The sequence below is a fragment of the Pithys albifrons genome, chromosome 16 (genome assembly GCF_047495875.1).
Source record: "Pithys albifrons albifrons isolate INPA30051 chromosome 16, PitAlb_v1, whole genome shotgun sequence".
Taxonomy (NCBI): domain Eukaryota; kingdom Metazoa; phylum Chordata; class Aves; order Passeriformes; family Thamnophilidae; genus Pithys; species Pithys albifrons.
In genome coordinates this window covers 2,305,939-2,321,357 of record NC_092473.1, presented here as the reverse complement: position 1 = coordinate 2,321,357, position 15,419 = coordinate 2,305,939, and the positions used below count along the sequence as shown (strand labels likewise).

The 15,419-nt window shown below is 54.8% G+C and overlaps 3 protein-coding genes across 32 annotated transcripts in view; 1 reads left to right on the top strand and 2 right to left on the bottom strand.

Annotated features, from left to right (window-relative positions):
* GLYR1 (glyoxylate reductase 1 homolog) overlaps window positions 1-2,301 on the bottom strand; it is a 28,185-nt gene extending 25,884 nt beyond the window's left edge. For all 4 annotated transcript variants that reach the window (XM_071570738.1, XM_071570739.1, XM_071570740.1 and 1 more), the window contains exon 1: window positions 2,218-2,301. In XM_071570738.1, the coding sequence (XP_071426839.1) occupies window positions 2,218-2,255 (38 nt within the window). In that variant the 5' untranslated portion in view covers window positions 2,256-2,301. The remainder of the gene's footprint in view (window positions 1-2,217) is intronic.
* A 1,800-nt stretch (window positions 2,302-4,101) lies between these two features.
* MRPS34 (mitochondrial ribosomal protein S34) lies at window positions 4,102-7,323 on the top strand. The gene is made up of 3 exons (XM_071571028.1): window positions 4,102-4,495; window positions 5,500-5,542; window positions 6,609-7,323. Exons 1-3 carry the CDS (start codon window positions 4,178-4,180, stop codon window positions 6,884-6,886), a joined length of 639 nt encoding a protein of 212 aa, XP_071427129.1. The 5' UTR covers window positions 4,102-4,177; the 3' UTR covers window positions 6,887-7,323.
* A 2,701-nt stretch (window positions 7,324-10,024) lies between these two features.
* Window positions 10,025-15,419, bottom strand: part of MAPK8IP3 (mitogen-activated protein kinase 8 interacting protein 3) — an 86,584-nt gene continuing 81,189 nt past the window's right edge. For all 27 annotated transcript variants that reach the window (XM_071571484.1, XM_071571495.1, XM_071571485.1 and 24 more), the window contains 3 exons: window positions 15,094-15,273; window positions 13,706-13,849; window positions 10,025-12,836 (listed from right to left, as the gene is read on the bottom strand). In XM_071571484.1, the coding sequence (XP_071427585.1) occupies window positions 12,715-12,836; window positions 13,706-13,849; window positions 15,094-15,273 (446 nt within the window). In that variant the 3' untranslated portion in view covers window positions 10,025-12,714. The remainder of the gene's footprint in view (window positions 12,837-13,705; window positions 13,850-15,093; window positions 15,274-15,419) is intronic.

Below are 15,419 nucleotides of genomic sequence, written 5' to 3'. Positions count from 1 at the left end.
AAAGTATTAGACACTAGAACCAGAGCAAAAAACAACTACTTCACTACAGCCTCTTTATATTATCTCATTCTTTACACATGAAGGCCTGAGATCAGCTCAGTTGCTTCAAACTTGGCTGTAATAATGCCAAGGTCATGGGTTCAATCCCCTGTGTGGGTCACTGACTTAAGAGTTGGACTCGATGGTCCTTGTGGGTCCCTCCCAGCTCAGAACAGTCTGTGAGTCTGTGAATTACAACTTGCAGTGAGACCCTCCTGTGCCAGGCAGGGCACAAGGCTGGCACCTGCACCTGATGCAGAGCTCTGAGCTGGCTGCACTGCCAGAGCTGAAGGGAAGAGCCCAGCACAGCTGCCGCCTGCAGGATACAGGAGTGACAGGCACTGCAGCACTCCAGGAGTGGGGATTCCTTCACAAAGAGCTGAAAAAAAACCTCTGGTGCAGGCAAGCACAGCAAAGTTCAGGCTGGGAAGTTCTCTCCCCCTGTCCAGAGCAGTCTGAGCAGAGCAGCCACCGACCCCCAGCTCAGATTGCTGAGGGTCTGTGCTCTTGCACAGGCAGGATCCCCTCGACAGGTGCTCCAGTGCCACCTTCTTCAAGTGCTCACCACCACAGGAACATGTGCTAAAGATATCAAGAGCCACCAAAAAAGGGAGAAAACTTTCCTTCCTACTTTTGCAAATGTTTCCATTATGAAAACGAGACAATACTAGAAATACAGAGGAGGAAGAGATATTAGTCTTAGCCCTCAGCAGGGCAGCTTTATTCTTATCTTTGCAGAGAGAGTGCTCAGGCATTGGAATGGGCTGCCCAGAGAGGGGGTGGATTCCCCATCCCTGGAGGTTTTTCAGCTGAGCTTGGCCGTGGCACTGAGTGCCATGATCTGGTAAAGGGACTGGAGTTGGACCAAGGGTTGGACTGGATGATCTGGGAGGTCTTTTCCAACCCAATCCATTCTATGATTTAAAGCAGGACAATCTGCATTCCAACACTGACAGCAGTGTACTCCCCAGCTTCTCATCTGAAAAAAAGAGATTTGCTAAAAGTAACCAACTTTTACTTACTCTGCTATATAAATTAGACAACTTTGCAGCACTGTCAGTTTTTCAGATGAGAAGCTGCAGTTGGCACAGCCTGGAGCACACGCTTCATTTAATCTGGATATAAATACAAATGCACTTGTGTGTTGGGAACGAGCTACTTCTCTGAGCCCAGCAGGACAACGTGGCCCGTCCGGCAGAGCCCACGCTGCCCATCGGCGCTCCCGGGGAGCGCTGGAATGCTCTGCGTTCTGCCGGCCGGGAAACAAAACGGCACAGATCGCCTATCGGAGGGGTGGATCGGAGCGGGAAGGGAAAGCAAAGCGGCTCCTGGGGCTTCCACAGGGACAGAGAAAGGCTGTTTTCCGAGAGCGTGGTGTTCCTTCACTAAAGCACCGCCACGAAACTACCTGAACTCCCTGAAGGGAAGTTCTGGCCAGGTGGGGGTTGGTCTCTTCTCCCAGGCACTCAGCAATAGGACAAGGGGGCACGATGGGCTCAAGCTCTGCCAGGGGAAATGAAGTTGGAGAGCAGAAAGAAATTCTTTGCAGAGAGAGTGCTCAGGCATTGGAATGGGCTGCCCAGAGAGGGGGTGGATTCCCCATCCCTGGAGGTTTTTCAGCTGAGCTTGGCCGTGGCACTGAGTGCCATGATCTGGTAAAGGGACTGGAGTTGGACCAAAGGTTGGACTTGATCTCGGAGGGGTTTTCCAACCCAATCCATTCCATGATTCTGTGAAACGGTGCGATGGCTCGCCCCGAATAGCGCTCCGCTCTCTGTCTGCCCCAGGAGGTCAGCCCTGCTTCCTACCGAGCTGTGAGGAGCTTGTCCGGCCGTCCCGCTCCACTCACGCAGCTTCCTCCGCGCGGCGCCTCGCCCGGCCCCGGTACCGGCCCGGCCCCGGTACCGGCCCGGCCCTCACACCGCCCCCTCACACCGCCCGAGGGACGGCGCCGGCCACACCCGGAGCCCCGCGGCGGCCGCCCCGCCCCGCCCCGCCGCTCCCCGGAGCCCCCGCGGGCTGACAGCGCCCGGCGCGGCCCGGCCCGGCCCGCCTCAGCTCCCGGGGCCGGCACCGCCGTCTCCCCGCCCGCATCTCCGCCGCCGCCACAACCGGAGCCTCCTCCCCCGAGAGGCTCCCGGCCGGCCCAGCCCGACCCCCGCACAGCCCCGCACTCACCACACCAGGTCTCCGAGCCTCAGACTCACGGCCGCCATCTTACCGACACCGCGCGGGGGCTGCCGGGGCCGCGGGGGGGCGCGCCGGGCGGGGCCCACACGTGACTGGGCGGGGCCGGCACGTGGGCGGGCGGGGCGGTCACGTGGGAGCGCGGGCTGTCAGTGGCTGCCCCGCCCCGGAGTGGCGGCGGCGGCACCGCCATTGGCGGGCGGGGACGGGGCGGGGCCTGTGTTGGCTCCTCCCCTGGTCCCGCCCCCGGGGTCCCCGCGCGTTGCGGGAACTGCCGGGACCGGTGCCGGTGCCGGTGCCGGTGCGGTGGTGCCGCCGGTGTCGGTGGGGTTGTGCCGGTGCCGTGGGTATCGGTGCCTGTGTCTGTGGGATGGTGCCGGTGGTGCCACCGGTGTTGGTGTCTGTGGGGTGCTGCCGGTGCCCAGTGCCCGGTGCCGGTGGTGCCGCCGACGTCGGTGTCTGTGGTGTGGTGCCGGTGGTGCCGGTGTCGGTGGTGCCGGTGCCCGGTGCCGGTGTATGTGTCGGTGTCTGTGTCTGTGCGGTAGTGCCGCTGGTGTCGGTGTCTGTGGGGTGACGCCGGTGCCGGTGTCGGTGGTGCCGCCGGTGTCGGTGCCGGTGTCGGTGGTGCCGGTGCCGGTGGTGTGTACAAAGCAGTCGGTCTGCTAATGATATTTACCCAAGCCCGTGGCTGCGGCGCTGTTTCAATCTTCCCAAACCCCTTTTACCCGCCCTTTGAACGTGCCCTGGCGCAGGGGAACCTCCTCAGGCAGGTTTTCCATCCTGAGGTAAGAAACAATCAAATCCAAGAGAACAGGACAAATTCTTGCTTTCATTCAGCGCTGGGAACTGGTTCAACCTTGGCTGTAATAACACCAAGGCCAGGGGTTCAATCCCCTGGTGGGCCCTTGACTGAAGAGTTGGACTCGATGGTCCTTGTGGGTCCCTTCCAGCTCAGAACAGTCTGGGATTCCTTCTGGGATTCCACCGGGACACGTTCATCGAGACTTTTGTGCTTCCAGGTTTATAGACTTAGAACTGCAAACCCCTCCCCAAAGTTCAGCAGGATATTTTGGGCGACTTTTAACAGCTCTAATGGGCTGCTCTTATCTCTGCAGCTCGATATTTCCTAACCAAACAATGTTACAGCTTCAAGCCTCAACCTACACAGGTTTTCTGATTTATTTCTTACAGCTCGGCCTTTAATCTAAACAAGGGTTTGGTTTATTTCTTAAAGTTCAGCTCACAGGGTTAAATTCCTCCTTTGTCTACAGCTATGCATGGTTGAGATCACTGACAAACTACGATACAAAGTAAAATAAAAATAAAATAAAAAGTACAGTTCTGATTAAAAATTAGTAAAAATTTTATGGAGAAGGGATAAAATTCTTTTCCTTGAGGGGTCCCTGAATCAATCCCAGACGCCGCCGGGATACACCTCAACACCCAGCGGGGCTGCCGGGGAGAGATCGGGGTCGGGCCGGGCCCCGCGGAATATCGGGATCGGGATACGGGATCGGGACCAGGGCCGGGATCGGGATCGGGATCGGGATCGGGATCGGGGCCGGGACCGGGATCGGGATAGGGGCCGGAATCGGGATCGGGACCAGGGCCGGGATCGGGATCGGGAGCGGGACCGGGATCGGGACCAGGGCCGGGCCGGGCCCCGCGGAATATCGGGATCGGGACCGGGATCGGGGCCGGGGCCGGAGCCGGGATCGGGATCGGGATCGGGATCGGGATCGGGGCCAGGGCCGGGATCGGGGCCAGGGCCGGGATCGGGATCGGGGCCGGGGCCGGGGCCGGGCCGGATCGAGCCAGGTGGAACACCGGGGCCGAGCAGAGCCCCGCGGAACGCCGGGGCTGGGGCTGGGCGGGATTTCCGGGGGCCCGGCGCGGTTTCCGGGAGCGGAGGGTCGCGGCTCGGTCGGGGTCGGCCCCGCCAGGCCCCGCCATGGTCCGCAAGAAGCTGCACCGGCCGATCGCCGCCATGGCCAAGAAGGTGCGCGAGTACCGCGCGCTGAAGAACCGGCCGCGGGACTCGCAGCGCTTCGCCGTGGACTACGAGACCATGCGGCGGCCGCTGACGCAGAAGCGGCTGCCGGTGCGGGCCTGGGAGGACGTGCGGAACGAGAACCGGCTGTTCGCGCTGCTGTGCCGCCTGCCGCGCTTCGGCGTGGGCCGCACCGTCACCCGCAAGTCGTGGCTGTGCGAGTACGACGAGCCCTGTTACTGGGTCATCACCCGCGTCAAGGTCGACTACACGGCCGAGGTACCTGCCCTGCCCTGCCTTTCCCCTCCCCTCTTTCCCCTCCCTTCTTTCCCCTCCCTTCTTTCCCCTCCCTTCTTTCCCCTCCCTTCTTTCCCCTCCCCTCTTTCCCCTCCCTTCTTTCCCCTCCCTTCTTTCCCCTCCCTTCTTTCCCCTCCCCTCTTTCCCCTCCCCTCTTTCCCCTCCCCTCTTTCCCCTCTTTCCCCTCCCCTCTTTCCCCTCCCCTCTTTCCCCTCCCCTCTTTCCCCTCCCCTCTTTCCCCTCCCCTCTTTCCCCTCCCTTCTTTCCCCTCCCTTCTTTCCCCTCCTCTCTTTCCCCTCCCCTCTTTCCCCTCCCCTCTTTCCCCTCCCCTCTTTCCCCTCCCCTCTTTCCCCTCTTTCCCCTCCCCTCTTTCCCCTCCCCTCTTTCCCCTCCCCCTTTCCCCTCCCCTCTTTCCCCTCCCCTCTTTCCCCTCCCCTCTTCCCCCTCCCCTCTTCCCCCTCCCCTCTTCCCCCTCCCCTCTTCCCCCTCCCCTCTTCCCCCTCCCCTCTTCCCCCTCCCCTCTTCCCCCTCCCCTCTTCCCCCTCCCCTCTTCCCCCTCCCCCCTTCCCCCTCCCCCCTTCCCCCTCCCCCCTTCCCCCTTCCCCCTTCCCCCTTCCCCTTCCCCCTTCCCCCTTCCCCTTCCCCCTTCCCTTTTCCCCTTCCCTTTTCCCCTTCCCTTTCCCCCTTCCCTTTCCCCCTTCCCTTTCCCCCTTCCCTTTCCCCCTTTCCCCTTCCCCCTTTCCCCTTCCCCCATCCCCTTCCCCCATCCCCTTCCCCCATCCCCTTCCCCCATCCCCTTCTCCCATCCCCTTCTCCCTTCTCCTTCTCCCTTCTCCCTTCTCCTTCTCCTTTCTCCCTTCTCCCTTCTCCCATCCCCTTCTTTCTCCCATCCCCTTCTTTCTCCCATCCCCTTCTTTCTCCCATCCCCTTCTTTCTCCCTTCCCCTGCCCTGGCCTGTCCTCAGCACGTTCCTCTTTTCCTTGCAGGACATGGACCATGGAAGAGCCTGGGGCTACCTGACCTTCCGAGGTAACAGCGGCTCGTTGTCCCGCACAGCGGGCAGCGCTGGCGGGCGCCGGTGCGGGAGGGGGCGGCAGTTTGTTTTTCTCAGATCTAGCGGGAAGAGAAGTTGCCCGTGTTTTAGTTTCAAAAGATGGGATCTCTCTCCCTCGGAGTGTCTTTCCAAGGAATGCTACGGGAGAGCAAGATGACCTTGAGGGCAGAAACAGTGTTAGATGAACTGATGGACTGCTCTGAGACTTTGAAAGCAAGACACAGAGTGAGCACATGAGGGCAGTCCGGGTAAAACTGGCACTAAACAGCTGCAGTGGCAAGCACTTGTGTTACTGGAATTTTAAATTAGTGCTTGGAGTTGAATTAGTGAATTTCCATTTTTAAGGGTTTTTAGGTGTACAATTGTCCATTACTGGCATAGTTCTCTTTTGAAGGGTTTAAAATTGTTGGGCATTTTTAACACTCAGTTTTCCAGGGAACTTTCATCAATGTAGAGAGAAATTACTCTTGTTCTTTTAGCCATGGAAACAGAACCTGAGAGAGATGGAGTGACACTTCAAATTAAGAGAGGGAGTCACCCACAGGACTGGAACAACTTTCCTGTAGTCCTTTCAGCCTGTTTTTGTTTTGATTTCCAAGGACAGAAGCAATAGTTAGCAATAGGACAAGGGGGCACGATGGGCTCAAGCTCTGCCAGGGGAAATTGAAGTTGGAGAGCAGAAAAAACTTCTTTGCAGAGAGTGCTCAGGCATTGGAATGGGCTGCCCAGAGAGGGGGTGGATTCCCCATCCCTGGAGGTTTTTCAACTGAGCTTGGCCGTGGCACTGAGTGCCATGATCTGGTAAAGGGACTGGAGTTGGACCAAGGGTTGGACTTGATGACCTGGGAGGTCTTTCCCAACCCAATCCATTCTATGATTCCATGCTCCCATGGGGCAGCAGGGAAGGTTCTGGCCAACCCTTTGAAAACTCCATTTACCTGTTGTAGCACTTTGGGTGCCAAAGAGTCAACGCTCGCTGTGTTTCCTGGAAGGAGTTCGTTGTGATGGTGTTGCCCACTGGTGTTCCTCATGTTTTCCCAGGCCAAACGGAGGAGGAGGTGCAGGAGGTCGGCCAAGCCATGTACCATGACTGGCGGATGGTGCCCAAGCACGAGGAGGAGGCCTTCAAGAAGTTCACGCCGGTGCCCGAGGAGAGCGTTCGGTTCGTGCCGTACCCGCCCCTGCTCCGGGCCATGATCCTGGCACAGTGGCAGAAGGAGGGAAAGCCAATCACAGAGGAGCCAGTTATTGATCTGAAGAAGGTCCTGGCCTCAGCCCGAGAGCAGGCAAAGAAAAAAGCTGTAGGGACACCTGTGTAAAGACTTGTGCTGTGTGCTGAGCTTCCCACGTGCTCGTCCTGCCTGTTGGGAGCCCCCTGCACAGGGGGCTGACTGTGCCCACTGGGGAGGGTGTGGGCAGCTTTGCTGGCTTTCTCCCCAGCCCTGTGCAGTCACCTCAGCTCAAAGGGAAGATGCAAATATGTTCAGACTCTTTTTCCCTAACTCTGGTCTCAGTCAGCAGAGGAACCTTCTTGGTTCCCTGGGTAGTCTCTGAGTACACAGCTCCTGTCAGCCACCTGCAGTTCTTTGGAGCATAATTTTCTTTACAGCCTGAAAGTTAGTTTGTAGGGAACATTTTTTTAGATAATTTGGGTCCTGCATGAATCACAGAAAAATGACTGATAATATCACAGCACTTCACAAAGCTGTGAACAAAGGTATCTGTAAATGATAATAAATGTTTTCTTAATTCTGCAGCACAGTTCTAAGAAAATTTGGGAATTTTTTTTATTGCCTGGAGACCATCATGAGGGCCAAATGCAGAGCCATTGGCTTATCAAAAACAAGGACAGCATCAGGTTCTCTGAACATGCAGAATGATCTGGATTACTTGCTTAGGATGGCAGTGAACAACATGTGAGGAACACGATGGTGAGCTAATCCAGAGCTATCCATCTCTTACTCCCAGAGATGGGTGTCAAGAGACAGAAAAAATTATTTTAGTTCTGGTGATGCAAAGAATGCAGGATTGGCTTTTACCATTCAAAGTCAGTCACAAATGACCCCTGTTCTCAGGAGCATGTTGTGGTGAAACGTGCAGCTCCTGAGCACAGTTCCTGGTGTTTCATCTTCTCTTGCTGGCTGTGGATGCTGCTGCTGTGTCTGGGTGTGGATGGAGCAGGCACAAGAGCTATTCTGGTCTATAGATCAATTTCCTGCACAGAAGTAACTGTTTATTTCCTGTGTCTGTTGTAGCAGAGTCAGGACGTGGTGTTCCATTTGCTGCAGCATTCCAAAATCACAAGTAGCCTGAGGGCATTTAGAGGGGGGAGCACAACGTGGACTCTGCTCCACCTGGTGTATGTGGCCCCAGCCAGCAGGAAATGGCTGTCATTGGGCAGGAGCACACCCAGATCCACATCAGCTCCCGAATTTCCGCAGGATTCCTCACCAGAGGCTCCTGAAGCATTAAGGTGCTATAGGATAAGAAGGAGATAAAGCCAATCCTTTTTCTTGTGAGATAAAGCCAGTCCTGTGACAAGGCACAGAGGCTGGGAAGAACTGAGCTCCTGTTTGCCTGTAATGGCAGGGGGTCTGCAGGGCATGTGCTGGGGGAGTTCTCTGGCTTCCAAGGGAATGGGAGAATGCAGGGCAGGGAGAATGCAGTGTGTGCAAAGACACGGTTTGAGACTGAGCCTTGCCATGGCAGCTGCTGTGGCTGGAAGGCAGCTTGTCTGATTTTAAGATTAGCATAGTTGGTTAAAAACTTGATTTTCATAATGCCAGGGTCATGGGTTCAATCCTGTGTGGGCCATTGACTTAAGAGTTGGACTCGTGATCCTTGTGGGTCCCTCCCAACTCAGAATAGTCTGTGAGTCTGACTGTGATTCTGTCATGTTGATTCCATCATGTTGTCTGGTTCCCATAGCCCCACTGCCAGGCACTGGGCTGAGGTGGTGGCTCCCTGTCCTCACCCTGATGGAAGTGCTGCTCAACTGACACACAAACTGAGGATGGGAGGGAGTTGTAGGTGTGAGATGGGGTGAGTAGAACAGTCTGGTCCTCTGTACTGCACAGCCTGGATCTGAACACAGCCCCAGAACAGGCAGTACCACCTTGAGGGAGCACAGGCCCACAGTGGGCAGTGCCAGGTGCTGGTCACAGCATCTCCCAGCAGCCCCAGACAAGGCAAGGAATGGCCATGACCAGGGTATACCAGGCAGTCCAGCCAGGAGCAAAAGCAGATAGAGCTGATAACACCATAAGGCAGAGTCACCCAATGGTTTGGGTTGGGAGAGGCCTCTGAAGATGATCTAGTTGAGTTCCTCAAGTCCAAGGGGTCCATCCAGGAACAAATGAAGACAGACACAGCTACAGAGATATCAAAGGCCTCAGCTTATGCTTGAATGATTCTCCTGGGCCACAGCAGAAAAGGGCTCCTGTACAGGTGGGGGTCTAGGTGGTGCTGATCAGGACAGCTGGGACCTGCTGGTGAGCTCAGGACCTTAATGCCTGGGGGAATGGGTGTCTTCTTACAGAACTAGTGAATGTCCCTTCTGGGAAGCTGCACAGCCCCTTTGCCATAGGTTAGATTCCACACCCAGAATGTGTTGTGAGCTTTGCTGGGCCTCCCAAACCTGTATGTTCCTCACAGTCCATTGTTTAACAGTATCAGGGATTGTCTGAAGGGTGATGGCAGTGACCTTCTTCCTCACTCACCCTGATGGGTACCAGACACGTCTGCACTTCATGTACTGCCCTGCTCCAACTGCTCCTGGCTGTATTTCAGCCCCAGGAGTGCAGGACTGGTCCCAACACTTGTTTGCAAACCTTGTGGTTGAGATGCCTCCATTAACACCAGAGGCATTGCCAGCTGTGCTGACCAGAGTGCACGTGTTGGTCATGGATGAGTGTCACCTCAGGGTCCCCTGCTCAGGGCAGGAGATGCTCCTGTCGTGAGGAGGTGGCTCCCTTGTGCATTGCCACGTACAGCCCTCGAAATAACACAGTTCTACAAAATAAATATGGAGGTGTCTACGTGCTGCTGGGACTGAGGAGCTCCCTCCCTGCAGTGTCACTTATTACAGATGCCCGTGGGACTGTGAAGTGTCACCTATACAGTGTTGAAAGCTGACCTGATGTGTTAACCCTGGCAGTTCCCCTGACAGAAGCTGGAGCAAGCCAGTAGCTGGATGCTTCCCTGCTCCAGCTTGTTCCACCTTTCATTTCCATCTTTTATTGCTGCTGCTGGCAGAAGCTACAGATTGCATTTGACTTGCTGGACCAGCCCCTTCTGCTCTGACCCTCTGAGCCATCCACACCTCGTTTCCTCCCACTAAACTGTTCAGCAACAGTGAACTGAGCTCACTCCCAACCCTTTTAGGTGTCCCGCTCTTACAGACTGAGCAGCAACCCCGGTGCTTTCACAGGAACACAGTGTGCTGGCCAGGCTGATGTTAACATGTTTATTACATACAGAACAGATATGGTTTGTTGTTGATAGCATAGGGGACAAAGCATGGGAACGTATTCATACAGCAGGCTCTTTACAGAATGCCATCTTCAGACCAAACAGCGGAGTTTACAGGCCTTAAGACACTTTTTAAAATCCTTTTGTAACATACAAGATACTTTACATACATCACAGTGGAGATATGACAGGGAAGTGTGCTGAAGCCAGTCAGTTCTCACCTTGATGCCCAGCAGCCACCCAAGGCTGCAGGAGCTGCCAGCAGAGGCTGGTCCCCCCTTGGAGCTGCCCCTCTGGGCCATGTGCTTCTCTTGGAGGAAAACATGCACTGAGCTGGAAAGGAACCTGGTGATAAGAGGCCCCAGACTGATTTTCTCGTGTTGCCAGAGCCCAGTGGATGACAGGAGACTGACTCCTGTTCCTTTAACTGCTCAAACCAGATACAGAACAGTCAGAGGTATGAATGTTGCAATTCTGACTTTCTTGTGGAAGAGTTGACAGAACTAAGGAACTGGGCTCTACCAGGGCTTTTTTTTTTCTTCCCCCCTTCAGCTAGCCCAAAGTCTGAAGTTTACCTGGCCCTAACTCATGAACTGTTACATGACAGTGGAATCTGTGCTCTAAATGTTATATTCTGCACTCTGTGTTGGGATCCAAAGAGCTCTTGCTAGCAGAAAGCACATGGGGGAGAGTGAATGAAAAGCCTGGCATGGTCAGCAGTGCCCCAGTGAAATATCCCTGGTGAAAGGTCCCCCCCCCCATGCAGGTGGTGACTCCAGGTCTCCCTCAACCCAGTGCCAGCCACAGAGCCCAGTGTGCTGATGCCTGGAAGACTCTCTCCAGCTGGATTCCTCCCTTGGGGAGGAGTGGGGTGGGTGTGTGTCACCAGCACTGCTCACAGGCAGCGTGGGCACCACTGTGGCTGGCTGAGGCCTCTGTTCACCAGGGATGTTGCTTGGCTCCTTGCAGGGGAATGTAATGCCCCAGCCTCTCCTGAACTGTGGACCCCAAAACAGTTTCAGTGCTGCTGCCTCAGGAGAGGTGCCACATTAGAGCATCACCTGGGAATATGGTACCCCTGCAGCTTTAGACACAAGCCTTGGGAACAGCCTGGTCCAGGGCAGCAAGCACAGGACACAGCTGGGAGCTTTCCAGGAGATGAAGGCTTGCCCAGCTGTCCCCACACTGTCACAAGGATGTCCCTGTGAACCCCAGAGTGCTGCACAGCTCAGGGAGGAAACGAGATGACCATCAGGAACTTAAAAATTCATCACTAACAACTGTGACTTGCCCTAGTCCTGCCCATTCAGAAGGGAGTGCTCAAGGAACATGGAACTTGTCCTTGTGGGACTGGACTGTTTCTGCTGTCACAGATGCATCTACACCTGGAGCTGCCACATTCTGCGTCTTGAGCTCAAACCCACTGTTTCTGGCCCCCCTTTTTTGCTGCTTTTGTAAGCAGGATGTATGTTTGCCACTGCCCAGCAGTGCTTACACAGGAAGGACCATCACCACTTTCCTTAGGGGCTGTCAATTTTCAGGAGTCAGAAATTTCAAGCTTTTTAAACTACTTACTAACACAGTTAGTGTCAGATAAAAGATGCTTGGAAATCTGTCCTCAATTCCTTTTTCTTCTGTATGACTGACACAGCCTTTCTATACCTTCACTGCACATGTCCAGTCTTCTCTAACTGACAGCTGATCTGTTTTCCTGTGAAAACAGGGATGTCCTTCCAGCAGTTCCTGGGAAGGAGACATAGCCTCGGGCAAGGCAATGTCAACGTGCTAGTGCAGAACTCTGAGCAGATCCCCACTATGTGCCCTCACCTGTGTTTTGAAAGCCACCAAATCCAATGCAGAGATACCTTTCAGAACCAACTTGGGAATTCTCCTAAAAATGCCAGGCAGTAAAGGAGTTAGGTGTTGCCTTTTCTGCTCTTAAAAAAGCAACATTCCAGTACTCCTTTGCTACCACAGCCATGTGGCCTCCACAATCAAACCCACCTCCCATCTGAGCCTCTTGGGACACACACAGGGCTGCTGAGACAGCAGCAGCAGAGGAGGGGACTTTCCCACTGCAAGGATGGAGGATGTGAACCCCACAGCAATGGTGCTGCTGCCTTCTCCAGCCCAAACCATGATGCTCCTTTCTGCTGAGGGTTCCTTGGACCTGGCTGCTCTCAGTCCACGGGATGTTACTCTGTGCTTAAGGGTGGATAACGTGGAGAGTCCCCTGGTGAACTAAAAGGGATTTCTGCTGGGATGCTGAAGGAGTGATTCACCCATCAGTGCTTTGGTGAGGGATGCCTGGGGACACACTTCTTTCTCATGGAGGTGGCAGTGAGGTGACCTGCCCAAGAACCTGAGCCACCCCCTCCAGCTGGGCAAAGGCTTCCCACAGTCCTGGCTCCAAGCTCACTTCAGGATATGCTGCCATGTCTCTCCTTGTAGATGCCAGCTCCAGAGCAGAACAAGGATCCAACCATGCCAAAACCGCATGGGCCCAAGATGAAAGCTGCGAGTTCTGAGGGTCAGGGGGTCACAGTCCGAGGCAGGAGCCGTTGCAGTTGTCCGGGGTCAGTTTCCAGCAGGAGTTATAATGCAGGCGTTGTTCTGTATGTACATCTTGGCATTCAGGGGGACGAGGGACACTGACATGGTGGGGAAGGAGGAATTCTCACTCAGGGATGTATGATACCTGCCACACAATAATGTGGCTCCGTTCAGCCTTGGAAAGGACTGGCTTCACCTGTGTGGCATCTCCTGCATTCTCCTCTGTCTCATCATCTTCCCCATCACCTGAAGAGAGAAAACACAGAGTAAAAATGGCAAGAGAGAAAATCCCACAGTGCACTGCTCTACAATACTCCAGAGAGGCCAATACCCCTGTTACAGTCCCAGCAGTCTGACAAGAGGAGCTGAGACCTTCCTCTGTGCCTGAAGAACAATTACACCAACATGATGCTTTTCTGAAGTCAGACTGCATGGATGGGACAAACCAGCTCCAGCAGCAGCAGAAACCACCCTTCTATTGGGGTCACCCTTTATTGGGGTAATGTAGATGAGCGTTGCAGCTGTCAAGGAGGCAGAGACAGCTCAGGCTGCAGTGGGATCAGAAGGTTCACCAAAGACAAAGGACTTTATTTTTAGTAACAGCTTCACTTTTATCCACTCCTGCATATAACATGCCAGCACACTATTGGTCAGTAGTTCACCTCTCATACATGGAAAGATTCTACTGGTTACAAGGCATCCACATTCTACAGGTAGTTCTCTCCTCCTTAAGGCTGCACCCATGTTACCTCAGACCTCAGGAGAACACACACAGTGTCACCCCTACACCCTTCCTTTTGGGGAAGCCAATCTTTACACACAGAGCACCCTCAGCAGCACAGGTGATGCCAGTGGGGCTACAGTGTTTGCAGCCAGTGGCACAGATGGGTTTGTTCTTTCCAGAGCCATTCACACAGCCATGTGGCACTGCAGGCACAGGGCAGAGTTGGCAGCTTTGTGCTGTGCAAGGAAAATCCTCATCTGCCCTCACAGCCAGGTGCAGAACACAGAGAGAGGGGCTTTTCTGCTCTGGCTCCCCACAGCAGCACTGCCTCACTCCAGGAGCACAGCCAGTACCCTCTGCCCTCCCAGATGTCTCCCCCACAGGCACTCACCGATCCGGAAATCGATGTACCCTTCTCCTCCACTCAGCACCAGCACGTTCTTCAGCTTCTGCCCCTCGCTCTCCGTGGCTGCTGTGCTGGGGTGCTCCGAAGGGCTGTCCAACACACTCCCGTTCAGGGTTGCCAGCACATTGCCTGGGAGAGCACAGAGTGCTGTGAGTGTCCCCAGAGTGCTGTCAGTGCCCCTCTGAAGCCCCCACACGGTTCACACACAGCCACACACACACACAGACACAGCCACACACACACACACACACAGACACAGACACACACAGACACACACACACAGACACACACACACACACACACAGACACAGACACACACAGACACACACACACAGACACACACACACACATAGACACAGACACAGACACACACAGACACACAGACACACACACAGACACAGACACACAGACACACACAGACACACACAGACACACACACAGACACACACACAGACACACAGACAGACACACACACAGACACACAGACACACACAGACACACACAGACACAGACACAGACACACACAACACAGAGACACACACAGACACACACACACACACACAGACACAGACACACACACAGAGACACACACACACACACAGACACACACACACAGACACACACACACAGACACAGACACACACACACAGACACACACACACACAGACACACACACACAGACACACACACACAGACACACACACACAGACACACACACACACAGACACACACAGACACACACACACACACACAGACACACACACAGACACACACAGACACACACACACACACACAGACACACACACACACACACAGACACACACACACACAGACACACACACACACACACACACACACACAGACACACACAGACACACACACAGACACAGACACACACACACACAGACACAGACACACACACAGACACACACACACAGACACACACACACAGACACACACACACAGACACACACACACAGACACACAGACACAGACACACACACACACACACAGACACAGACACACAGACACAGACACACAGACACAGACACACAGAGACACAGACACACACACACACAGACACACTGGGCAGAGCAGCTCCTTCTGCTGGTGCAATCTGGCAGTCACTGCAGTTTAAACACAGATGTGTGAGCCACAGGAAGTGCCAGCCATTGTCTGGACCCCCATCTGCTGCAAACCACCAGCTCCAGCCCCTGTATTCACAGAATCCAGACTATTCTGAGCTGGAAGGGACCCACAAGGATCATCGAGTCCAACTCTTAAGTCAATGGCCCACGCAGGGGATTGAACCCATGACCTTGGCATTATCACAACCAAGTTTTAACCAACTGATCTACTGTGCTCATCCTTACCAGGCACAGAGACAAAGAATTTGACAGCATCCCGGTGGCCATGGAAACAGAGCTGTGCCTGAGCCATGGAGCAGTAGGGAATGAAGCTGCTGGCAGATTTGTCACTGTTGTCATCTCCGTACACATGGATGACCCCGCCGGAGCGGCTGCCCTCTCCAGAGGTGGGGGAGGTCTTGTTGGCTGGGGAGAGGGAGGGGGAACATCATCAGTGAGAGCTTTGAGTCCCCATGACAGAAGGGACTCAATCAAAGAGAAAACTCACGAGCCATGAAAGAAGACCTTTAAAAGCACAGGTCTCTTAAAGGTCTTTTGTGAATGATGTGATG

Bases quoted from the DNA above. Each gene is read 5' to 3' on its own strand.
- MRPS34 (XM_071571028.1), top strand. From the start codon at position 4,178: ATGGTCCGCAAGAAGCTGCACCGGCCGATCGCCGCCATGGCCAAGAAG. The intron at 4,496-5,499 runs GTACCTGCCCTG...TTTTCCTTGCAG, and splicing joins AGGTCGACTACACGGCCGAG to GACATGGACCATGGAAGAGC. The intron at 5,543-6,608 runs GTAACAGCGGCT...ATGTTTTCCCAG, and splicing joins GGGCTACCTGACCTTCCGAG to GCCAAACGGAGGAGGAGGTG.